The sequence below is a fragment of the Condylostylus longicornis genome, unplaced genomic scaffold (assembly GCF_029603195.1).
Source record: "Condylostylus longicornis isolate FDR11 unplaced genomic scaffold, ASM2960319v2 ptg000028l, whole genome shotgun sequence".
In the NCBI taxonomy this organism is placed as follows: Eukaryota; Metazoa; Arthropoda; class Insecta; order Diptera; family Dolichopodidae; genus Condylostylus; species Condylostylus longicornis.
Window position 1 is genome coordinate 571,298 of NW_026577997.1, and position 27,765 is coordinate 599,062.

The 27,765-nt window shown below is 24.3% G+C and overlaps 2 protein-coding genes across 2 annotated transcripts; both read left to right on the plus strand.

The window, feature by feature from the left end:
* Positions 1-8,147: 8,147 nt before the first annotated feature.
* Positions 8,148-12,574, plus strand: LOC129607771 (tigger transposable element-derived protein 1-like). The gene is made up of 3 exons (XM_055518945.1): positions 8,148-8,777; positions 9,986-10,005; positions 12,493-12,574. The coding sequence occupies exons 1-3, from the start codon at positions 8,148-8,150 to the stop codon at positions 12,572-12,574; spliced, it is 732 nt and encodes a 243-aa protein (XP_055374920.1).
* Positions 12,575-12,847: 273 nt separating this feature from the next.
* LOC129607772 (sodium-independent sulfate anion transporter-like) lies at positions 12,848-27,467 on the plus strand. Its single transcript, XM_055518946.1, has 10 exons — positions 12,848-12,889; positions 12,989-13,017; positions 21,713-22,032; positions 24,260-24,430; positions 24,551-24,771; positions 24,898-25,133; positions 26,040-26,131; positions 26,247-26,408; positions 26,514-26,800; positions 26,876-27,467. The coding sequence occupies exons 1-10, from the start codon at positions 12,848-12,850 to the stop codon at positions 27,236-27,238; spliced, it is 1,923 nt and encodes a 640-aa protein (XP_055374921.1). The 3' UTR covers positions 27,239-27,467.
* The last annotated feature ends 298 nt before the right edge of the window (positions 27,468-27,765 follow it).

Consider the following 27,765-nt stretch of genomic DNA (forward strand, 5'->3'; position numbering starts at 1 on the left):
ATAATATCATTTTTAATAATATTTTTTTTTTTCCGATTTCATTTAAAGAATGAATACTTAAAAACTCTTATATTAAAATAAAAAAGTAGAGAAAATTTTTTATAGAACATAAAAATAGTTTTATGACACATACTTATACATACATAATGTGTGTGTATATTATGTGGAATGAAAAAAGGATAAAAAATCATTTTTAGAATAATCGGAATCATTAACATTATCTTCATTTTCATCTTCATCATCATCAACATCATCGTAACATTTATAATATAGTTTTTCATATCTTATTGAATATAACACTTTTTTTTTACAATCTTGTTATACTTGTAGATGTATATTTAGAAAATTTGTCTTTTTTTTTTCTTTTGAACTTTTAAATAGCGATATATGTATGTATGTACAATTGTACATATATTTTTTATGTAAAGAACCCTATTAGAAAATTGTACACGATAGAAGTAAAAGAATTTTAGAACAATATTCTTTTCAATTTCCCTTTTCGTCTCTCTTTCTCAGCTCAAATAATATAGTGTTGTATATACAGTAAATTCTATATAAAATTAGACTGTACATATTATTAAAATAATATTAAATGATATTATAGTTTGAAGATATTGCTTCTCAAATTTGAATACAGTCACTCTTACTATAGATTCTGTCATAATTATATTTAAAGTGTGAAGTCTTAAATTGCAAAATGTTTTAAGGCGAATGTGATAACTCTCTATATTCTTTCTATAATCTACAATAATCTCTGTATTTAAAACTTTTTATTTATTACATGTGTTTTAAAATAAAAACACATTGTTTGCTGTGCCTAAAATTTTAAGAAAACAGATTTAAAATAATTGTAGAATGGATATAATTTTAGATTTGAAGGATATAACGAGCAAGCTTTTAATTTATATTTAAGCCCATATATGTACCTGTTTTACCTATAAATGTTTCTTATTTTTAATTTATTTATTTTAGGCAGCTTATACACAATACATAAGAACATCTTCCAGACAATTAATCTAATTAATTATCTAAATTCAACATGAAAATTTTCATTTTGAATTTTCAAAATGTAAACTTTATTGCACAATAATATTCCTGGTTTTCTTTTCCATACAATTTGAACATACTACTCGTATACTCATCAGTTTCTTGTTTTTTTTTTTATTAAAAAATTTTTTACATACACACATATGTGTACATGTTTAAATGCAGGGAGAAAACTTAGTTTTCAATTCTATAGCTGTATAAAGTAAAGAAGAAAAATGAAAAAAAAAAAGTGAAGGGATAAAAATAATATTTGAAACAAAAATTAATTTTTTTTTTCTTTTTTGCCTTCTTTTATTTTTATTCAAACAGAATCCTTACAAATGTAATGAACATCCTTTTTTCCCTTAAAGTTTGTTGACATATTTTTGTAGTTTCTCCGTATCCCTACTTTTTCATAAAAATTTTTTCATTTTCTTTTGTTTTTCTCATTTCATATATTTTTTGTTCCATAATACCTACTATTTGCAATATATTAGGTTACACTATTACACAAGCACATAGATATACACTACTGTTTATAATTCATATACATATATACTTGTATTTATAAACATAAAAAAATCTGTGGTCAAAGAAAGTACTGTAACTCTATGGTAAGGATATAAGCATACAAAATATTTTTTTATAAAAATTTCAGAAAGTATATGCGAAAGAGGGGAAGTGGTGGGGGGTTTGAATTGAAATTCTTCTTATATATTACATTCTTATAGTTATATTACACAAATAAATATACATTTATATAAACGAAATATTATTATAAAACAAACAAGGGGAGTGAGGTATGGAATGAAATTTTTGGTAAAAGGAAGTATAAGTGGGCTAGACTAAGGGAAGGAAAATTTTGTGAAGTTCAAAAATGTGTAATAAAATGTTGAATATCGAGATCAGCAGAAATAAGTACAATAAACGAAAAAATAAAAACTATACAAAATATAATAGAAAGTTGAACTTAAACAATGGACTGTGAAAAGTAAAAAAAAATAAAATGAATAAAAGGAGCAATAAAAAAAATCCAATCCAAAAATTAAACAACAAATTGAAAAGTTTTTCATTTTTTTAGAGCGATGACTGATTCAATATAAGATTTTTTCTGTTTTTCTTTGTTATATTTCTTGTTTAAGGATAAAAAAATGAAGTTTGTTTGTTTGTTTTCAATGTTTTTTTTTTGTATTATTTTTTTTTGGGTTAAAAAGAATGTGAATTTCGTTAAAGAATATTTAATTTTTTTTTTATTTTTATTTGATATTGCAGAAATTATAATCCAAAAATTTATTTTTTGTATTTTTATTTTCTATTCTTAAATAAATTCAATTTTTGGTTTCTAAGATAAAAAGCAAAAGTTAAGGCCGCAAATTATGCAATACTGAAAATTTATTTAAATGAAAATTTTTGAAATAAAAATGTTTAACTATATCTAAGTACAGAATAATAAATTAAATTATAGCAATGACTGATGGGGGAAATTCCTTTATCTAACATAAGAAAAATTTTTAAAATAATTCAAAATAATTTAAAATATTAATTAGAAAATATTTTTATTATGTCTCCCAGTAACCACCAACTATCGAAAAATTTCAAATTATAAATTTGTTCATCTATAATTGTAAATTATAGAAAATAATATTTAAATAAACTAAACTTTTAAAATGAAAAATTTTTAAGTGCTTTAATTTTTATCTGGCTAAGAAAATCACAATAACAAAAATTCATTAATCCTTTATATTTGCATTATTTATTCTATATATATTTACTTGTACTTCCGCAAAATGACGACGCATTTCCTTTAGTTTTATTCTTGTTTTGTTGGTATTGTTTTTGTTTTTTCTTATTTTGATTTGAGTTTGATTGTGTTGCTTTGTTGTTGTTATTATTGTTGAATTATTTTACATTATCATATCCTTTTTATTGTTTAAGGATTTTGTGATTTATTTTTAGATTTACAATGAAGATTGTATTTTTTCGTTTTTATGTAACTGAATGAAAAGACGCAGTGTTTATGAATTGCTCATTTGTTTTTTTTGGTTTTATTTAAAATTACCCTAATAAATTTTTTTTGTTCAATATTTTTAAATAAAAATTACATAACGACTGTAGTTGCATTATACATATATTTTGTATATTTGATGTAAACACAAAAATGTATAGATTCTCATAACAATTTTAGGATAAAAACTAAAAATTTTGTTTTAAAGAAATATGATAAAAATCTTTAAAAAAATAAAAATAAAAAAGAAATTTAAAACCTATCAAGGACATTTTTCATATTAGGTGCCGAAGGATATTTGAAAAGAAAAATAAAATCAAAAAATTGAAAATGAAAAGTTGATTTTTTTCTTTTCCACAAAAGATTCCCCATTTTAATCTTAAAATTTTCTTCTTTATTTTTAATAATATGTGCCTGTGTATGTACATACATACATATACATATTTACTTATGAGCTATAAAAAAACTTGTATGTCCTTTTATTTATATTTTTTTTCTATTTGATCTTAATGGGTACAACAACTTGGTCTCCCTCTCTCTGGGGGGTTAACGCAATTTTTTATTTTTTTATATTTTTAATGCACGCATGATGGGGTCTAAATTATATGTTTTATATAAAATACATAAAAAAAATAATTCTAGTTATATGTACTGAATACTAATTTATAACAAAAGCGAATTCAAAAATTACAAATGAAATAAATTTATTTATATTGTCAATATTATGACATTTTTCTTATATATTATATACATTACATATACATATACATATGTACGAATAAATAATGTTAACAAAGAATAATTTTAAGAATTTCAGATCTGTAAGCAAAATAAAAAATGTTATAGCATCAAAAGATACTGAGGACTTTTAATTTTTGCACCAGAAGCAACAAAAATTTATGTTAAGAAAAAAATTTAAGTTTAATAATAATGACCTACTTTTAAATGCTTGTGATTAAGTAACAAGAATGCTTGTACAAAATTTATGTGGAGGCTGTTAGGATATTTGATATGTTCTAAATTAAAGGAAGTTTTTATATGAAAAATTTTTCATTAAATTTTGAGCACCTTTCGTTTATGGTATCTTGACATTAAGAGAGTTCGCGAATGGCTTAAAGCATTCTCTTTTTGATGGATTAAAATTTATTTAGTTAAAAAATTATAATATTTATTTGAAAATCATAATTAAATAAGAGCAATTCAATGCGGTTGAACCAAAAATGCAACGACTTCGAAAAAGAAACTTAATTAATTTGTAAATTCGATTGAAGTTTAAATCGGCTTTTTATATATATATGTACATATATGGATATATAACAGTATAGATACGGTTAAATGGTATGAACAATAAAATTTACAATTTCTTATTTTTTAAAGGAAAAAAAGTAATAATGGTACGAGTACAAAAGCATTATCGGAAACATCATAAATAAAATGTTTTTATTGTTGTTGTCTCTTTCCTTTTTCATTCAAACTTTTTTTTTTATTTAATTCCGCTTTCAGAATTTCTTCTATTTCTCTTCTTTGTCACTTACTTTTCTTCCTTTTACCAATTGATTTGTTTTATTTCATTCCGCAAATACAAATTTATAAATATGTACATATATAACATATATGTAAGTATGTTCCTGTAATGTACATTTATTTTACGATTTTTATTACGTATCATGCGATTAAATAATGTCAAGAAAAAGGAAATTCCGTCATATCAATAGAATAAAATCAAATTTATTAGCTTAAAATTTACTTTCCTCTCTCATGTTTACATCCCCCCCCCCACACACATCCAACCCTTATTATTTTGTTTTCCCTTCCTAATGTTTATTTATTATATAAAAGAGGTGTCCAAACAAAGGTATTTCTGAAGCCAAAAAATTGAGGGGGATTGTTATATTGGATAGAAGATTAGTAAAATAAAAAATAAAGTTACTTTTGTATATACAATAACCTTAAAGGAATGTAGTAATTGTACGTATGTTTGAAAATAAACTCAAATATATCACTATATAAAAAATATTAAAAAAATAGTAAATTTGTTTTTTTTTAATCTGTCTGTGCGTGCCTGCCCATAAGTAAAAAAATGTGGCCATTATGTTAGCTTCATGTTTTATATTATTGTCAATGTAAATTATTTTGGGTATTTATTTAGATTGTTGCGAATTATAATTTGCAAGTTGCAAATTATTGTAAATAAATTAAAAGTCGAAGTCAGGATTCTCTATGTAATTTGCAAAAGTTTAACAGGAATAGTTTTATGACTTTCATTCAGTCTCAGAACTGAAAACATAAGAACCTGGCTTACTGAAATTATTCGAACGCTTATAAAATATAAATTTTTACTATAATATTAACTTCCTTAAAATATTCATGCAACACTTTGGTTATAGTAACCTATTATTTCAACCTTATAACAAAACTAATGTATACATTATACAAATACGTATGTACATATATAAATTTTAAATGTAGAAAATTTCAAATTGCTATGATAAAAGGATGCAGTAAAATTATTTCCTTTGTTATTAATTTTCTTTGTTTGGTTTTTATTTTTTATTAGAATTTATACATTACATTTATGTACTATATAAAATAACGTAAATTGAAAACGCACAAATAAACATACCTATACGTAACACTTTTACTTATGTAATTTATCGTTTTATTACTTGATTAAGAATTCAAGGATATACAATAAAAACTTTACAATCCATCAATAAATCGTTTGAATTCGGATTAAATTGTATGGGATTTTTCATGAGTGATGTGGGACGGGAGGGAGTGGGAAAAGAGGTATTAGATCTATATTATAGTTTTTCTTTTATAATATATTGTATTTCTCTTACGATTTATTAAAATACTTTTTTATATTTATTATGAAAAAATAAAAAGACCTTTCGATCTCATATTAAAAAACATGCCATAACACTTACACGAATACTGTAAATTTTTGTAAAACAGTGATTTTTTATTATATTAAAGATAATGTTAAAAATGAAAGCGACATTTTTGAAAATAAAAAATAAATTAAGAAAGTGGAATCGCAATTTTTGCTCGAAAACTTTTGATTTATTTCATGTGAAACTTATCTGTAAATTAGGAATGTCTTAGGGTCCTTAATATTTTATATTATTTTATTTTATCGATATTAACACGAGTATTCATTCTATAACACAAGTAATATTAAACTGCTGACAATTTTGAGTTTTATGAAATGCATTTCTAGCTACCTCGAAGATAATTGTGTTATATTTAATATACATATACATAAAGATTACTGCTGATATTTTTATAAGCCTCTACAATGCAAATAACAATTTTTCAAAGTATTATACTCCATTTTTAATTCATAGATTACACTTCTTTGTTTCATTTATTTAATAAAAATTGAAAACAAAATTTCTATTGATTTTCATGCATAATATAATTTAAAAACAAAACAACAAAAACATAAACCCAAGGATTTAAAGAAAAATCAAGGCTACTATACTAATTAAATGGGTCACCATGTCATAACATTTCAATCTTTTATGTTATACCCGCTCGTTTTTTAATGTATTTAAGTATATAAATAATTTTATAAACAAGAAGAATGAAGAGAAAGAGAAAATATTCAAAAATCACTTATATAAATGTCATACTAAAGATGTACATGCTTGGTTATTATACACAAACATAGTGTAAGGATTTATGAGGATATTATAATTGAAGCAAAAAATGAATTGTCATCATCAGTTTTCAAAATATTATTACAGTAATAAATTTCAATAAAAACAACAATAATAAAATTCAAACGTTATAAATATGTAAATATGTGCATATTCAAAAGCTAACAAAATATTCAACCTTTCTCATAAATAAATTTACTTTTGATATTCTCTTGTTTGTGGTATTTTCGAAATATTCTAATAATTCTACTGTAGGGTTTTAAATGAGTGGGAAAATTTTATTGGGACTTAAATTGAGAACAACGTTATAATTTTTTTTAAGCAAATTTAAACATTGAATCAATTTTTTTTATTACTCCTGATCTAAAATACTGCTGTACGACTTGTTAAATTACAATAAACTTCAGTGTTTTCTGTGCCGAAATAAAAGTGATAGAGAGTTTTTTTTAGAAAATTTCGTTTTGAAATCTTCAACCAAATCATTTTATTATTCCTAATCGGAATATCCATTTCAAAATAAAAAAATACGCATACAAATACAAAACTATATAGAATTAATTATCACGCAAATGTAACAATAGAAATTTTTTAACAAAACAGAACAATGTCCGCCTATAAAAAACATTGTTTAGGGAAAAACAAAAGGAAACTACCTTTTAATATTAATAATGAAAAAATATATAAGTATAAAATTCTAGAAGAAATAAAAATAATAAAAAAATATTATGAAAACTTATTAAAAAAATAATTTAAAGGAAATAAGGATTTCATAATTATAAATAGAAAAGCCCAAGAAATTTGTAATCTAACATGAAAAGTTAACGTTAATCACTGTCAATAGGACAATTTTTTAATATTTCAACTAATTTTTTAATATTTATTCCTCTTAATGTATGTGAACATATTCGAGATGTTTTTCATATTTTAATACATTCCTTTTACATATATTTTTGAACACCCCTTATAAACGCACATTTTTATATTCTAAAATCTTTTTAAGGGAACACATACATATATTAAACTTCAATTACTCAAACTATAGTTAAATCAAAATATACATATGTATATCTATACTTGCATAAATATACATATGTATAAAGTTTGAGTAATTGAAGTTTAATTTAATGTCCCCAAGCGAAAAAAAGGACTAATAAACTTGTTAAAAGTATGTGTTAATAATATATTGTTACATGTATGTATGTTTGTATCTGGCGTTCAAATATAAAATTGAAATAACAAGTTAAATACAAAGCAAATGCTTAACCAACATTTTATCATTTTCATATATTCTTATACACCCAAGCCTCGCTATACGGCCGCTCTTTATACGGCCTTTCGCTATAACGGCCCTCTTTAATTAAGGTACGTTTTCGATATACGGCCTAAAATGTTTTGCTACAACGGCTTTTTTTTCTAATCCTACTAATTTATCCGAACTATCAGAAGATGTGATGATTGAGTACCTTCCGAAAAATACAACAGCTCTGATCCAACCAATGGATCAGGGTGCAATAGCCACGTTTAAAGCATATTACCTACGCCGAACATTCCAACAACTTATAAGTGAAACCGATGGTACATCATCAATTAAAACGTTTTGGAAAAACTATAATATCAAGGATGCTGTTGAGAACATTAGTGAATCCTGGAAGGAATTAAAATCGACAACAATGAACCATGTTTGGAAAAAAATATGGCCAGAATGTATAAAAACTACCGATGCAGAAGTTAATTTCCTTCCTGAAGTTAGACAAAACATTTTGGATTTAGCACATGATCTCGGTTTTGAAGATTTAAACGAATCTGATGTGCTGGATCTGCTTGCAGCTGATAGGGAACCCCTTTCATATGAGGAACTCATTCAGTTGCAAGCAAAACCAGCAATTGATGAAGATACAGAGCCTGTTGTATCCAAACAGCTAACACCAAAAATCATGTCGAGCGCTTTTTCTTATTTTGAACAAGGAATAAACATCCTCCTTGAAAACGATCCTGACGTCGAACGTGGCGCTAATGTGTCTCGAGGAATTAACTCAGCCATTAGCTGTTATAAATCACTAAAGGAAGAAATAGACAAGAAGGCAAGACAAACAACTTTAGACAATTTTTTAGACCTACAGTGATCTGTAGGTTTTAGTTGTTTCATTTTTATTTAAAAATTATGTAATGTTTTTGGAGTTTTTTATTTTATGTAAAATTTGTGTTCTTGTTAAATATGTTTATAATTTAAACAAAATAAAAAAATAAAATGCATTTTGAATGATAAACCATATTATATATTTATCAAATTTGGAACCGATCCCATTGAATTTGTATGAATACGTATTAGAATAATTGATTCGTTATACGGCTTTTCGCTTTACGGCCAAGTTTCGCGGAACGTATCTAGGCCGTAAAGCGAGGTTTGGGTGTATAAGAACATAGAGTTGTATACATTATAATATATAGTAGAAATTGCGTATTTATAAAGGATGTAAGAAGAACAAGAGAAATTGTTAAAAATAATTTTACGGGAAAAACAATAAATATAACATGTACTGGGGTTTGTACTTGCAATACATATATAAAATTTACACGAATATTTTATACATGTATAAGGAAATATATAAAGTATATTGTACCTAGGTAAAGGATATAATGTAATTTTTTATACTATATGCTTTGTAATGATGCAAAATATTGCTAACTTAATGCGATATTTGTTATTCTTTTTCATTCTCTTTCAGAAATTGGATTATGCTTTTGTGTTTCGTGTCTACAATTAGAGCAACTTTAATTTTATATTTTACCTGTGAAAAGAAATTTTTAAACTTTAAAAATTTATTTGTACATTTTCTTTTTACTACAAAAATATATATTTGATCATTAATGTCTTTTAGACTTTCTATTTTTTTGCTAACTAACAAACAGCTATAGCTCTTTATTATGTAAAAAAATTAAACACTATTTGAACATTAAATTTCAGTAATCTTTGATTTCGATAGACCTATGTATATATTACGTTAAAAAAAAATCTTATTAAAATTTTAAATTAACCCTTTAATTATCAATCATTTTATTTTCTTTATTCCATTCTTATACATGTACATTATATTGTAATTTATCTTTATATTTTATATCCTTTAGTATATTGTTAAATACATTTTACAAAATAAATACGTATATGAATTTAAAAGGGGTGGAAAATAAAAACGAAAAGAAAAGAAAAATCTTGATAAACATTTTGTAAATAGCAATTCACAGATTAAAAGGATAATTATTATTTTCTGTTTCCCTTTTTAAAATACAGGTAGCTGAATATAAACAAAGGTAAAAATAATGAAAAAACAAAAATAAAATAAATTCAAATTATCTGAAAAATCACGTACTAAGTTTATGTTATTAGTATTAAAAATAAGTTCCAATGATATTTAGATCGTTGGCACAATAAATTTTATGTAAGCTTTAAAGTATCGTTGCATATTAAGAAATCGTATCCTATTTTTTACATAATTATTGAGTTTAATTATACTTTTGTGCTAAGATATTCCATGTATAATTTTTCTTAATAATTGATGCTTTCAAAATTTATCAAGTTGTAAGAGAATATATCATTAAAATTCAACTTAACAATTCATTCCTTCTTAACAAATCATACTTCAAATAAAAAAAAATTGTTCAAAGTATGCAATTTATTTGAATCTATAAGAATTTATAAATTATTGCATATATTCAGGAGAACGTGTATATTTAAAAATTTCCCTTTTTTTTTTGAATGTTGAAGAAAGCATGTTTTTATATTTTTTTTAATGGGAATGTGACGAAGCGATGTGAAATCCCTCTACATTTAAAAAAAAAAACAATAGGAAACTTACAGATCAAAAACGTAGGTAAATAAGCATAAATTAATTACAAATATACAAAAATTCGCTGTGTTCTTGGCTCCTAATTTTAATCAGAATTTCTTTGTATAAAAAAAATATTATGATTTGTTGGAAAAGTTTTAACTTCTTTAATCGGTATTATTAGATGAGTGAAATTTTATATAAATTTTTAACAAAAATCGTAAACGCAAATTATTTTCTTGTTAAACAAAAAAAAAAGCACCAAACCTTGGATAAAAAAAGCATTATCCCTTTTATACAAAAATAAAAGAGAAGGAGGGAAACTCACAAAATATTTTCATTTTTATTATTTTTTGGTCCTTTTCTCAACTCAAATGAATAACAAAAAAAGCAACGCCCGTTGACAAAAACAGAAATGACTTTTCATTGCCTAAATAGCTCATTAACGCAAATATACTTTTTATTTTTCTATCGTGTTGGTTACGTTGTCAGCATTATGAGAAGAAAATAAAACATTGAATGGAGGAAGGTATACATATTTGGCTAAATTTTGGATACAATTGAGTTGTGAGTATTAAAAATTTCATAAAAATGAGTTAAAAATATCTAGTAATAGAATCGTTTGTAATCTATTACTACAATTTATTCATTCCATAATTTATTCATTTTAACACAATTTTAATTTTTAGAGTAAGCATTCCAACTAAGAGTCGTGGTCTGGTCTTGAAGAGTTATTTTGAAAAGTGCCATATAAAAAATTCCCAAATGTCTTCCAACTATGTTCAAGAAAGTGGAAAACAGAGGATAACTGGTCTATAATTCATCGAAAAATAATACTGTGAGAAATTAGAGGAGAGAACAAAATTTAAAAAGATTCCTGCATTTGATTAACATGTAAGAAAAATCTAAAGCGAAATTTCCTAACACTTAAAAAGTTAAAATAGAACTAATGTTGAACTGGTCCTTCAACTACAATAATATATTTTTGAATTATTATATAATTTGTTATAAATTTTCCCACTTTTCAAAACAGAAACTCATATTTTATGTCATGAAAATTCATTCAAATTCATTAGTATGCCCCAAATATATATATTTATAAAAATATTTTAAATGTTAAGACAATTTAGTATGCTATCATTCATATTTTGTTATTTACGAGTACTTAGTATTTTTTTGAACAATTTTCATTATTTTAAAATGAGAAGCATAAGGTGTTGGTATTTACTTACGAAATTTGTCACAATTTGTTTCAAATATGCTTTTATTTTAACAAGTAATGTCCCATCACAACTCTTCCGTAGTCTGCATTGCACTTATTATATATTTCAATTTTGAAATGCTTCAAATTTTGTCTTTCTCAATTCCCTCGTGGTCTACATTGCACTTATGTTTCAGTTTTGAAATGCTTAACATTTTATTCAATGCTCTGCATTGAATTGTACTAAACATTCCAGTATTATGCAAGCTTATGAAAGAGAAATATTTCAATTGTGTTTCCGCGCAATATCAAACGATACAATTAATTAAAATTTCTGCCCTAGCAACTTCTTCTGTTTGTTCCACAAAATCATTTAAAAGATTTTTGTATAGCTCAAAAGCTATCACATAAAGGCCAGCCAAATAAAACTTCAAATTATCAACATTTTTCATTTTTTCTTTTTTGATAAATCCTGATATATTTGTAGCTTCACGTCTTTTGAATTTTTTTTCATCACCAACTTCTCAGTTTTACAAAAAGAAAGGATTCAAATTAAAATATTAAAAATTTATGTGAATTAAAATAAGAAAAATAAATGTAAACGAAAAAATTTAAAAATATGTTGAAGAAAGAAAAATATAAAGGAGACAAAAAATAATAAATATAAAAAACAAAAAGGAAACTGAAATGAAAACGATATGCTTACGAGATAATCAACTTCACTTTCGTTTTTACAGTTATAATTATTTTTCTCAATTAAAATTATCACAGTCTTGATTATAGTGAATCGAATGATGATTTTATGATAATAATAATTTTTGTTGATGATGATGATATTCATGACAATTCATAACGATGATGACAGCGAGCAATGATAGTAATAATGGTGAAGATTGTGATGGCAAGCATGAAAAGAAAAAATAACAACAGCGTTAGTTAAGTGAAATGGAAATAATTAATAGAAGAAATTCACATATACACAAAACAAACACAAAAATAATAATGAAAATTAATTCATATATAATAAAAGGGACGAAAATTATTTTGAATGAAAACGAAATAAAAAAGAAAGAGGAAGGAAATTAGAATCTTTTAAAAAGTGGCTGTGGTTTAATATTAATTAAATATGACAACGAACAGTATGCATTTGTTTACAGTTTTAATACAAGTAGGAATTATACACTAGACACAGTAAATATAAAGTTGTTTGAAGCAAACCAGAAGTTGAACTGCGGGAATAAACTGTTTTGTGACTAATTGTTTTTAGGTGGATGCACCACCAAATGAAGTACAGAGGTTTGGAGAAATTTTGAAAAACTGTCCAAGTTGCAATAATAACTGATGTATTACCGCATTGATTTGAAGATCGGTAGGTATTCTTCGATATTCCTTCTTCTGCCTGCGTCGACTGCTGCAGTTGTTTAAAGAAATTGTCTCTATCTCTATAATATTTCTATAAAAAAGGAGGTTATTATTATAATCGCCAAATATAAGAACAATGTATTTATGTTTACACGTGTGAATGTGGTTTGAATATTTAGTGTCTCATAAATACAATATTCTACATATTTTCATTCTGTGTAAATTTTCATTCTTTTGCACAAAGCTTTCACATAAAAATAAAAATTCTAATTCAATGAAAAGTTAAAATGTAAATTGATGTCCTTGAGCTCAAAAAGCTTTTCAACGAGACACCGTTTTAAATACTAATAGTAATTTACTAAAAAATATAAAATTTAGAGCACTGTACAATGTCACAGTAATAGCACATATTTTGTTTCACATCACATTTTTAAATTTTTCTCTTAATATTCCCAAAAATATTCGAAACATTTGATATATATGTACATTGTATTCAATTTTTTTTATTTAATAATTATAAAAATTCCTTTTTTGCTGTTTCTATAATTTCATTCATTTACATTGCGTATATGTACGTATACAATATGTAAACTCAATATTTTTGTCTGTTTTACAATTGCACATTATTTGTTACACGAATTTCCAATATGTATATAGTATGTATATGGAAACAGAAGTTTATAGGAATATAATAACATTTCTATTTTTTGTATATGCACTGTAATGTATAATCATTTTTTTTTTGAGCTGTTTCACCCAGAAAGAGTTCACAAAACTTTTTAAAATTCTTTTGAATCAAAAAGTGTGTGTAGTAACTTTTATAAAATTTTTTTATCATTTTAATGTACACAAGTACGAAAGTATTCACGTTTTGAGAATTTTATACTAAAGTTTTATTCATATATTACATTTATTCACTTATACTCCAGTTTGTGTTTTATACGTACATAGTGTTTCAATTCGTAAACACTGAAAGAAGGCACCAGAGGGAATTTAGGTAAATTTAAATGTTATGTATATACATACACTGAAATTTTTGAAAAGAGAATATGTAATTATACTTCTTATATTAGGTAATTAAATTCTAATTGTTACGTATAAGAAAATTTAGTACTGTGCAATCGACTAATTTTATTACAGTTGCGAGTAATTCACTTTCATTTGGGTTCTAGTTTTCGAATTAGAAAATCTGCTTTTGACTTACAATCATTTCGGAAACTTTATTGATTATATGTGTACGGATTCTGAAACGCCCTGTATTTTATGATATGAAGTTTTATTCAATTTTAATGATACTTTTATCCCTCTTTTATGTTAAAGTTTATACAGAAATTCAAACTTACTTTTCGCCTTAAGAATATTTACATTTTTGCATTAAAGAACAGATTATTCATTTTATTTTTCAAGTTTTTTGTTCTATATACATACATACATACATGTAAGTTATACTCATAATCCATTTATTATTATGAACCGTATACATACACATAATGTAAGAATTTTAACGTCTTTTGTAAGGAGTAATGTACAGGAAGTTGAACGTTGAAAATTAGTTTTTTTCTTACTTTTACCTTCATAATATAATACATATTAATTAAAGGTATAAATTTTTATAAAAATACTGCAAAATAACCTTATTTAATTTAACACAAAATCGAGATTTTACAATATTCTAATTCAGTAAAAATTTATTCAATTTGTGTAATTTTTATTTGACTAAATTTCAATATTTTTATTTTTTAGTAAAACACACTAAGATTTCAAAACTCTGATAAGCAGATTTTCTAAACTAAATTAACTTAAATTTTCAAACTTGAAGTTTATAGTTGAGAATAATCATAAATTTGCATAATCAATTTAAGGTTAAATCAGCCATTTTCATTCAAATTCTGCTATCAACAATCTAAAAATTTTTTATCTTGCTCACTTCTCAAAGTTAAGCCCAAAGTAAACATTTCCTTGTTCTCTGCAAAGAAAGGATGCTCCTCATATTTTGTACTTTTATGTATTAGGACAATGTGTATGGGTGATGTGGCTTTATAAAATGTTCTTTGTTTTCATACTTTTATATATCCTTAGTTTCTTAAGATTTTTCCTACAGAAATTTTTTGTTCATTATGCCTTCGTCTATAATGAATAAATTGTTTTATTTGTACAAGGTGTACCAAATAATGTTCTCCAGAACTTTGAAATAAAATCTAAATAAAATCAACAATTAAATATCTAAAATAGCAAAAAATGCTGATCCTAGTGAACGCCAGGACTAAAATTCACTGTTAAATTCCTGAGTTTTATGTCAAATCTATATCTATCTATATCTATCAGAATAAGGTATACAGTAGTGTGGTTATTCACAGAATCCCTTGTTATGGTCTTATCATATCTATTAAAATTGTTGTCGTTGTTGATTTATATAGAGCATAACCTAAATTTTAACTTTTGTTCATTTTCAAAGTATTATTTTTTTTTAGTTTTTCCCTACATCAACATATTCATTTCTTTTTTAAATGAAGGATTAAACTTTTATTTTATATAACATGTTAAAAAAAAGAGAAAAAAGCAAATATCCTTCATCCTGATCACTCGTATATTTTATACTTTTTTTGTTGCAACATTCTTCTTAATTTTCTATAGAACAGGATTGAATCTTCTTTTATCCTCGTTTGAGTAGCATTTTGTTCTAATGTAGTTACATGGTATACACGAAGTTGTGGTACTTTTAAATTTTAATTTGCTCTATAGAGAATGTATACATAAAAGGGAAATTTTTAAATCCGTAAATACTATTTTACTGATTACGGAATTTTTCTTTTAAAACTTTATTTAAATATTTTCTTAAATTTTACTTTTCGTTTCGTTATTGATAGAGCAATGACCTGTACAATGGCGTTAAGAATGGTTTAACTGTTTACATAAAATAAATTAAAAGTTTTTCTGTTTCAATATTTCATTTAAGAATTGCTAACAATTTCAAAAATGTGGATGGAATTTTGACTTGCTCTGAACCACTTCAAATCTTATACAAAACATATGGGAATTTAAAATTTTTTTTTTTGCTAAGAATGTGAATTTTGTTAAGTGTAAAAATTTATTGAAAAAAAAAAACTAATAAGAACTGGAAAAATTCCAAATTCTTTAAAAAGTTTTTAAATTTTGCAATATAGCAATTCTTCTAGTATTCTTATAATTTATTAATAGTGTTTAAAAAATCAGAAGATCTTTGGTTTTATTTGGAATTCACGACAAACTCAAAATTAATCAAACTTTTTAACTTTAACTTATTGTTCATTAAAGCTTCTTGTGATGAATCCAAATTTTATTCAAACTTTTTTAACATTTTAGAATAATTTTGTATAAGATGTCTGCTCTACTAAAATAATGCATTTAAAAAATCTGAAATATTTACATAATATAAGCATTATCTTCAAGTTTAGAGAATTTAAATTCAATGTATTAAAGAATCCTTGCAAGAACTACACATTGTATATATGAAGGATGCAACAAGCAGTTTTTACTGCAATCAAATTAAATCAGACTAGGCAGATAAGTACAAAGTGAATATTTAGTAAAAAGTAAAAACTGAAGAATATTTTAATTTTTCTTCAAATTAAAATTTCAAATTTTTTATTTAAGAGACTGAATAAAAATTTCCTGATGCAGGACTATTCTAAATGAAAACTAATATGCATATTATCATCTACACTTGTATTAATCCATAGTGAAAGAGGAAAAAAGGTCGTTACAGGTAAGTTGTATAACAATAATTTATTCTATCCTTTTCTTTTAAATTTCTTCCCTTCACACATTTTGTTTTTCATTTTTTATTATTTGAAAGCTTGAAAGTAATTTCTGTTAAAATTTTTTTCTTCTTTGCTTATTTAAAAAAATTTATAATATTTTTTGTTACTTTTAGTTAAAGTTCTTTTAATGCTGAAGAAAATCTTAAAAACTTTTTCTTCAATTGCAAAATACCTTTCAACGGTTTTGTTAAAATTATTGTGAAGTTGATGCAAAACCAATAAAATCTCATTTTGTAACTGATTTATAGAAAATGCAATGCCACGCGTTTTATGTAAGTCGCAACACTGATACTTTAGTCTTTCAAATACAGATTTTGTTTAAGCTTAAATTGAAAACTACATTTACATATCTATTTATTTAAATTTTAATAGGATTTATAATATAATTAATTATAATAGTACACATTGACATGTTGTACCTTAACGTGAGCAAGTGGAAGCATGAATACGAGTATCAAATCATTTTCGATTTCGCCTACTGTAATGTCACGCAATCTATTTTGTAGTTACTTTGTATAGATTTTTAAATACATTTTCCAAGTATGCAAATATTTTTCAAGTATGCAAAAAGGAAAACTAAAATGAAAATTTGGAAATCTTTTCCTTGATGGACAATATACATACTTCTTTTCAATACAAATTTGAGAACTCAAAACAAATATAGTTGAATTTTAAGTAAAATTTCTCATTTAATATCTTTTTTCAATTTTTGCTTTTCTTATTCTATTTATTCAAAGAATAAAGAGAAAATCTTTTAATTTTTCTGTTTCATGTCGGTTCATAAAATTTAAAATATTTAAAATTCTTGTAAATAAATATTCTTTTGGAGCACTAAATCTTCATTGATCAATTATGAAAGGTAGTTTTAGGGGTTTTAGATCAAGTGAAAACCAAACCTTAAACTAAAAATTTTAGATTTCAACTTAAATTTTTCAATTCTGTTCATTTATTTCAATTAAAGATACCATGTTAAATTGTTATTAAGTTTATTAGTTTTCCTATGAGCGCCCAATTTTATTCTCATTTCATAATATGAGTGCTAACATTTTCTCACAATATTTACAATATTTAACATTTAAAAATGTCCAATATTATTTAAGTATATTGCTTTAGGAAAATAAGTTTAAAATTTAAACTAAAACGCTACTCTAGAAGGTGTTTTTAAAGATAAATACAAAAACACATACTGAGTTGAAGTTTTGTGAAGTCTTTTCTAAAAAAAAAACGGATGAAAGAATGTAAAAAAAATGCGCAGAAAAGAAAAAAAATTAACATTTCAAATCTTTTTACAAGGATATTTCAAGTTAACTTTGCTTACTTACTCCATTGTGGATTTCGTTTTGTTTAAGGATGTCTTCTTTCTTAATGTTTGTGTATATAAATATGAACTTGTATATGTTGTTTTGTTTTTTTTCACCCTATGTAATATTACATGAAGGATATTTCTATATTTTTGAAAAATTATGCTGTTTTTTTCATGTTTTTGCTTTAAAATGTATTGCTAAAATAAGTTTGAATAAAAATTAAAAATGTATGAAGAGTGGAATGCTTATACGAATTATAACGAAGATAAAGAGAAAATGGCCCATTAATTCTTATTCTATTCTGGTACACTTACTCCTTCTGCTTTCATTTTAACAGAACATCAAGTAGCATGTTAATGGCATAAAGCTGCTTATTCCAACAATAATAATAATGCTGTTCATAAAATTGTTGCTGCTTCAAATTTCTAAAAAAGCGAAAAAAAACCAAAATTGAAATTAAACTTTTCACTTTTAAATGTGTGGTTATAAAATTATAAGTATTATTAACGTAAATTAAATTACAATGAAAGTCTTTAAGGTACCGGTATATCTTTTCTACTCGATTGTAAGGAAAAATATCAAGTAAAGCATAGAAACATAATTTCGAATAGTCACAAAATTAGAAAGGCGAAATTCATAAAATTTTATATCGTCTGCGATAATAGTTTTCACTTGAGCTGTGTTACTGTGCGCAGGAGGAAATAAATCAGTGACTTTTGTTGTTGGACAATTAAACCATTTGTCGTTGGTAAACAAAGAACAAAGTAAAAAACTTCAGAATTTGTGGTTTTGACCAGAGATTCTACTAGAAAATAATAAAGATGGGTGTAATTAAACTGGCTTTCCTATTGTAGAAATTGGGGTCCACGAAATCTTAAAAACTATCAAAATTGGTTATTACTGGTACAGTCACATGATGCGCACTGGGAGGACACAGAATATTTTCTTACTTATCGCTGTCACCAAGGTACAGTTTCAAGTTTCCAACGAGTACATCGGAAAAATTAATTTGTTTTTGTTGAAAATGCTTTTTCATAAAGTTGTTTTCAATATTCTTACATAAGAATCTCCAACTCTAGTGCTTACTCCTGCATCATTAAAAAAATATTTTTTAATTTATTCTCGTTTTATTAAAATGCTTAAATCACATTCAGTCCATAAGAAACACCTTGATTCTATTTGGCTAAAAAATAAAAAAAAAAACAAAAAAAATGTTTTTATATTTTATTTGCTTTGTTATTCAAAATTATTGCGCAATATTTTTTTTTATTGAAAAATATATAGAACAGTTCGCAGGATATTAGAAACGTAATATAGGTTAAAAGTATAAAATATATGCATAAATATTTCAACACTTAAACGGTACCTACATATTATTCAATTCTATTCAATATCATTTGAATATGACCATGACATTGAAATATGGAATAAACAACAAACAAAAAGATTTTCTGCCATTTACTTTTGTATTCAAAAATATTCAATTGTGTTAGTCAACATGGGTTTCGCTCATCAAATTGCGTTTAATTTTCTTAAACTTGGTTACTTTGACTAATACTAATTAAAAATAGGATATTAAAAGAGTGAAGACTTGGAAATTTTCGAAATCAGTATTTTCTAAGATTCGGAAATCTTCATAGTAAAAATTGAACAATTGCGATTGCTTGAGTAAAAACTGTATTCCGTTATCTCATTTTATTAAGAAATATATTAGAAACTTGCTTCTTTCAAAATAATGAAATATAATTATAATATAATTACGGCGATAAACAAGAGATTTACAATCGCTTTATTGTTTTTGCAAGTTTAAAGTATGTACATAGTTTAAATAAATTCTAAATTTGAAAAACTCAAAATTATGAAAATAAATTGAAATTAAGTTATGAAATGACTAGACTGCCAATCGAAATTTTAATTTTTACTATTTTAAATAAGTAGAATCTCTTTGTAAAGATTAAAGAAAATAATAAAGAAAATATAATTTGTTTTGTAAAATTTACCCCTTTTAAATAGAAATTTTATTTTCCAAAAACAATCAAGGATCAGAACAACTAAACTCACTTTTCAAGGTTATCACCTGCGCTTTTTAAATACCTATACCAGATTCATACACTAATCTGCATATGCAAAAGTATATTTACGTGTGTTCCACACAAAATATTTAGATATATTTAAATTTTTTCAAAATGCGCAGATTGCATTTTGAAATTTAAACCAAAAGAACAAAGGAAGGATATAAAATATTGATCCTTTAAAAAAATAACTTTTAAGATAAAAAGAAATACATACGTCAATTTATCAAATTACATATATCGCTTTTAATCGGACCCAAAAAATTCTGTTTTTCTTCACAAAACATAAAAATTACTAGTGACGTTTTGTTTTAGAATTTTTTTTTTTAATATTTCAATTATTATTACAGACAACTTTAATTCTTATATAAACATTTATATAATATATATACATCTTAATTTAAAATTTAAATATTTACAAGAAAAATCGAAAATTCAAAAAAAAAATTTTAATAAAATTTAATATCTTTATCAAAAATTAACTCTAATATGTTAATTAAATAGCTAATATTTAATTTTGCACCAAATTCACAAATCATCGTTGTGAAATCAAATTTATTGTTCCCGTGATTTTTTAATAATATTTAATATTGTAATAAGTAATATGTGTTTGTAATTGTGGAATACAAAAAAAATATTAATTGAACTAAAATAGAACTTAAGTTTTTTAAAAAATAAGAAACAACAGAAGAATTATGAACCAAACAATCTCATTCAAGATAGCCTTAATATAACAGTTTGATAATGATATCAAATAAATACATCGCTGTTTTAGCTAACGTGAATGCAAACTAACACCCTGTGTTAAACAACTTTGTTAAACTATTCAATATAGATCTAAATTTTATTATTTCTACAATTAAGTATGAATGGTTTATATGAATAAAAAATATACTTTAAGGTTCTAAACTTTTCAACTATCATTCGTATTTATGATTGTAGTGTAAGATCGAACCCTGTAGTTTTTAGCTTATTAACTGTAAGTACCTTTTTGTTCTTATAATTTTTTTGTACAAAATTATCACTCTTTCTCTTTCTTTGAATGAAAATTTTATAAAATTTAAAAATACAAAAGCCCATGTATTCTTCCTTACAACAACAACAAGAAAATAAACGTTGATCAACACTAACTTTCGTGTACATACTTTTTTTTTTGTAAATTTTCCGTGATATTTTAATGTGATTGTATTAATATTTTCTTATTTATAATCTCAGATTTTTATCTTAAATCATTTAGTTGAACTTGAAGTTTGAACATGATCAGTCGTTTGAATTCTTGTTACGCTATTTAAAAATCTATGTAACCATAAGGTGTTAAAATATTTCCATTTTATTTTGATTAAAATTAAATTTAAAATTAAAATATTTAAAAAGTTAAAATGGATTTACCAAATAAAAATAATAATATAACAGATGAATTATTAAATGAATATAATAATAAAAATAATATAAGTGCAAGTATATCAAGTACTAATAATGAACATTTGAATAATGATGATAAACCAAATATAAAAAGTATAATAAAAAATCGTCGTAAGAGTTCAAATTACTTAAATGAAAATTATAACAATAATGAAATTAAAACAAAAATAAGAAAATCAGCAAAAAATGTATTTTATATATTAAATTGGATTGGTCAATACAATTGTAAATATGCTATAAGTGATTTTATAGCTGGTGTTACACTAGGTTTAACAATAATACCGGAAAGTATTGCTTGTGCTCTATTAGCTAATTTACCACCTCAATATGGACTATATTCATCATTTATGGGTAAAAAAAACCAAAAATCAAAAATTCAAACTTGAGTTAAATTTAATATTACAATAAAACAAATTTTGTGAAAAATTTAATAAGCACTCACAAATAATGCTTTGTAGTTACAAGATCTTATCAAAATAGATGTATGCCTAATTATTTAATTTTCACACAAATACTAGCATATACGCAAAAACTAGCAATTGTCAATTGTATTAACAAAGCTTTTGGGGGTCATTGAATTAGTTATTTCAATTTTATTCACGCACTCTATAATATTTTATTTGTGCATTATTCTGACCTTGAATATTATTTAAAATTTTATTTGAAATATTATAACTAAAGAGGTGAGATTTGTGACTCTTTACAACAAAATGAATTTTGATGCACTGTTTTAACTATGATCTTTATCAGTAAATCAATTCAGATAACTAGAACAGAGAATTTCACAAATAACAATTCAAATAATTATAATTTCAAACATAATTAAATATTAGTACTGTCTAAAATTACCATTTAATAATAATGGTTGTAAAGAGAGAATATAATTGCAATATATGTAAATTAAAACCGGCAATTATGATACAATTTATTTCATATATAAGATCTATGCAATTTTTATTGGATCTTAGCTTAAATTTTTAATGAAAAATAAATTTTGATACGCAATTCAATATAAATCTGTTTGAAATAAAAATCTTGGCCTTTAATATTAAGCAGTTTGATTTCAATTTTATTTGTACAAATTAAACAAAATAAATAAGTGAATGAATTCTAAAATTCTTGATAGGAAACTAAATATAATTGAAATATACTGGTGTGCCTTGTTTATTTTTAAAATCAAATTCATTTAGCACATTTTCATTTCATATTTTGATAACGATTCGGAATGAACTATTGAATACTGATCGTACAAATCAATTTTTAAAAAAAAAAATAAATAAATTAATAAATAAAATCATATGTACGTATGTTGTACTTTATAATAGTTTTATGCTAATAAAAATTGAAACTTTTAAATCGGCCAGAATTAATAAAAATATTTTTTGAAAAAATTTTTCTTTCTAATGTAAAGTAATTTGTGTAACAAAAAAATTTACTTTAATAACTTAATTTTGATTTTGTTAAATTTACTTTTTAGTTTTACACTTATTTACCTATTTACCATCGTACGTTTGATGCTTTAACTAAATTTTAACTAAAAAAAATACTTTGTTCAATTAATGCATTAAAAAAAGTTTACTGTTGAGTTAAAAAATTATTTGTAGAGCCTTATCACGAGGAAAATCACTAAAGGCATTCTAAGCATTAAAGTAAATAAAATAAATAAATAAATAATTTGCATCTTAATAAGAGGGCTTAGAACGAAATAATTTAAATAACAAGTAAGAAATTCAGAGAACCTATGAATTACGTTTGCAATATTTGAATGCACAATTTAAATTTCGATTGATGATTAGAATTAATTTGAGATTTTTCGTATAAAAGCGTTAAATATTTAAATTGTAATTAAATATTTACTTATTGTCTGGTTAATTTGTTTTTCGGTTTTTATCGAAGTAAAGTTAATTAAACATGAATAATTAATTATAAATTATTAATACATACGTGAATAGGAAATTAAATTAAATGCGTATTTTTTAATTAGATATCAATATATAAATAAATTTTTAAATTTAAAAATAACCTACGTAGAGGAATTTGGCCTTAAAAAATCTGAAACTCTTTTAAAATGGCTTTGCAGTCAGATTCCGATATGGTGTGGTATATGAAATTAATTTTAACTTAACCAAAATCTAAAAATATTGGCATATTTAACTCAAAATTTACAAAATTTTATTTTGTATGCTTGCTTTGGATTTGTTTTAAATAGTCATTAAATTTTATAGCATAAAAAAGGTGAAAGAACTGAATTCCAAGAAGAGGTACTAATCAATTACTTAATTGAAAATTTGATTAATTAGCGAATATTTGTAAAATGTTTGAAAAAATTATTTCGGTTTTGCTACATTATAAACCTTGTTTATATTATATTATAGCGAAAGCTATTATTAACGAAACATTTTCTCAGAAGCATTTTGTGTCAAAAAATGATAAAATTGAGATCTAATTGTTTTTGCATGTGCATAATTCCATGCAGATAACTCTATTACTTTCATTAAATCATATAATTTTATATTAAAATTAAATGTTTATATTAAGAATGATTAAAATATGTATATTCTTTTTTATTTATTTTAAGGACAACTTATTTATTTGATATTTGGTAGCGTAAATAAATGCATTATTGGGCCAACAAGTCTTGTCGCTCTGGTTGCAGTACAATTTACAGTTGGAAAACCAATTGAATTTTCTATTATCATAACATTTTTAGCTGGATGTGTGGAGTTACTTTTTGGTATACTACGACTAGGTATGAGCCGTACAAATGTTGGTTTTTTACAAAATTTTTCAGTGGAAGTCTTTTTTTTCATATCTTTTAATTAAAAAAAAATAGTTTAAAATTCCTAATATGGTTGTTTCAATTTTCTAGGTTTTATTTTTGATTTTATATCATTACCAGTAATAAAAGCATTTACTTCAGCAACAGCTATATTGGTGACTGAATCTCAGATCAAATCAATTTTAGGTTTAGTTTACGTTGTACCAGGTTTTATCAATTCAATAATAGAATGGACAACAAGAATATCGGAATCACGATGGCCTGATGTTTTAATGGGTACTGGATCAATTATTTTTTTAATGTTATTAAAGGTAAGTATACATACTATTCTAAAACAAATTATGATGTAAAAGTATGTGTTAGGAAGAAATTAAATGTGCTTTCAAATTAACCAGCATTTAGTATGAAATTTTAACTTATAATGTTCCATATTTTAGCAATTATCTCGCATCAAATTTGAAAAAGAACAGAGAAATCTTAAAACCTTTATAAAATATGTTGTGTTATCAAGAAATGTTATTGTTGTTTGTGTAGCAGCTACCATTATTTACATATTAATTGAAGAATCACCAGATAATGAAGAGTTATTCCTCTTAAGTAAGAATGTTGTACCGGGATTTCCAAATATTTCATTACCACCATTTTCATTTCAACATAATAATGTAACATACAGGTAATTTTTTCTGTTCAACATAAAATATATGAGGTGCTTTACATAGGTACACCGCGAACCGTTGGTGAATGCTATTCCATGGATTTTGTAAATCCACTTTCTTCAAAAACAATTAATTTTTTTGTTGGTCCAGCATTTTTGAATTCCTAAAAGAAAATAATATCTATTAATGTAATGTTAATGCAATAAGGGACAAGTCTGATAATTATTTTGCAACATTCTAATTCTACCTTAACTCAAAAAATTTACAATGCAGTAAAATAGTTAAATGCAAACTATTCACAAAGTGTAGATACCAATGTATATTTAATGTTCAAAACAAATAAAATTTTTTTTTATTTTATATCTACAAATTTATCATATTTCTTACATTCAACGGATTGTAATTAGCATCTTATTAGCCACAATAAAAATTAGGTGATATTTTTTTAAATAATTTTCGTAACAGAACGATATTATTGTAATGTGTTATGATATAATTTTATCATCATTATTTTTATATGATTTGTAAAGTAAATATTTTTATTAAAATTTATTATTAACTCGATGTTAAAATATTTACAAAATCAAATAATTTACAATGAACTTCGTATGTGAGTTTTCTTTTTCATCTCAAATTTTTTGTACTATAGTTCAATTTTAAAATAAGAAAAACAAACAAAATTTGATCATCGATCTCGCTGAATATCCCAATTACATTTTTAAATATGGGATTTTTCAGTAATGCACGCACACGTGTTATGGTAACAAAATACCAACAAAATCAAAATGCAATACTCATCTGTACAAGTGATATGTGGTCTAGATTCATTTTATCAGCAGTTAATTAAATTTTTCTATTTTACATATAACTGAAATTGAATGTTAAAGAAAAAAAATTACTTAGTATTTAAATTTTGTTTTTAGTTTTACAGATATCTGCAAGGAATTAAACTTTGCGATTTTTGCTATTCCATTGGTATCTTTATTAACTAATATATCAGTTGCACGTGGTCTTAGTAAGTGTAATCATAATATATATTTCAATCAAATCTTTGATGAAATGGCAGAATTTAATTTTGTATTTGATGAATATTTGTGCTTTCTTAATATCAATTATTCTCACAATTTTAGCACCAAAAGGATCAGTAAATGCAAATCGTGAATTAATTGCATTAGGATTATGTAACATTTTTGGTTCAAGTGTACAATCAATGCCAACATGTGGTGCATTTTCAAGGGCATCAATTGGGCAATCTAGTGGTTTAAAAACGTCAATCGCAGGATTATACTGCGGTAAAAATAAATCCGATTTAAAAGTACCCATCTACAAAATTTAAATTTTTATTTTTTAATGATGTTTCTTTTTTCAATGTTCTCTACACATGTATATGTAAACAGGTTTAATTGTTATATTAGCAATTAATTTTTTAACACCATATTTTCATTACATACCTGAGGGAACATTGGCCGCTATTTTAATATGTTCAATTTTGACATTACTCGACTTAAAATTACCAATAAAATTATGGAAACAAAATAAAGCGGACTTCGTAACATGGATGCTTAGTTTTGTTGTTTGTATTTTACTTGGCGTTGAAATGGGTTTAATTTTTGGTGTTGCAATTACTATTCTACAACTTATTTGGTATTGGGCTAGACCAAAAGTTGAAATGCAAGTTCAGCAGGTAAGCAGTCCTCAATTTCATAAAATTACATACATTTACATTTCAGGCTATTTTCGTCTATTATTTCTCTTCCAGACTGACGACAATAATTCTTATATTCGCATTACAATTGTTAATGGTTTGTATTTTCCAAGCATTGACTTTATACGCCATAAAATTTTAAAATCATTTAAATTATATTCATCTGAAGTCATCCCAGTTGTTATAGATTGCAATCGTTTGACTGGATTTGATTATACAGCGGGCATGGGAATTATAAAGCTGATGAAATCTAATAGTAATCGAATATTTATAATGTACCAATTACCAGTGGCATATGAAAATTTGATTCAAAGCTTAAATGATGACGTACATATTGACAATTTGTTATTTTGTCACGATGAAATTTCACTAAAAAGTAGTCTTAATGCTAAAATTGCCTTGAATCATCCGGTTTGATTTTTCTTCTGGATTTAGTGGAACTCATGTTGTATACGGATATGTATGTATGTGTATATATTACGTATATTTGAGTGCCATGTTTTTCAGTAATTGGAAGATACTTACGCCTCTGCTTTAGACAAATAATTTTCGCTTTAGCTGTGTAGATGTGTTAGATTCTACATTTATAGATGTACTAAATGTTGTAAGTTAAGATAATTTGTTGTATTTCCATTTACTATTGAAAAAAAAGAAAAAACATATTGAATATTTAATAAAATTTAAACTTTTTGATTTAAAACGCTTGTTTTTTTCTTAATTTCAATACGAGTATTTTAACTGAATTTACTTTTTTCCTCGTTAACACCTTACTAATCACTAAAAGCGCGAAAGCACAAAGCTTCTTTAATGTAGCAAATAGTAGGAAAGCATACATATGTAAGTTCACAATCCTACATGTATAAATTTATACAATATATTATATAAATTGAAATTACAAAAAAATACAATCTTTTTTAATATATAACTGTGAATGCAATTTTATG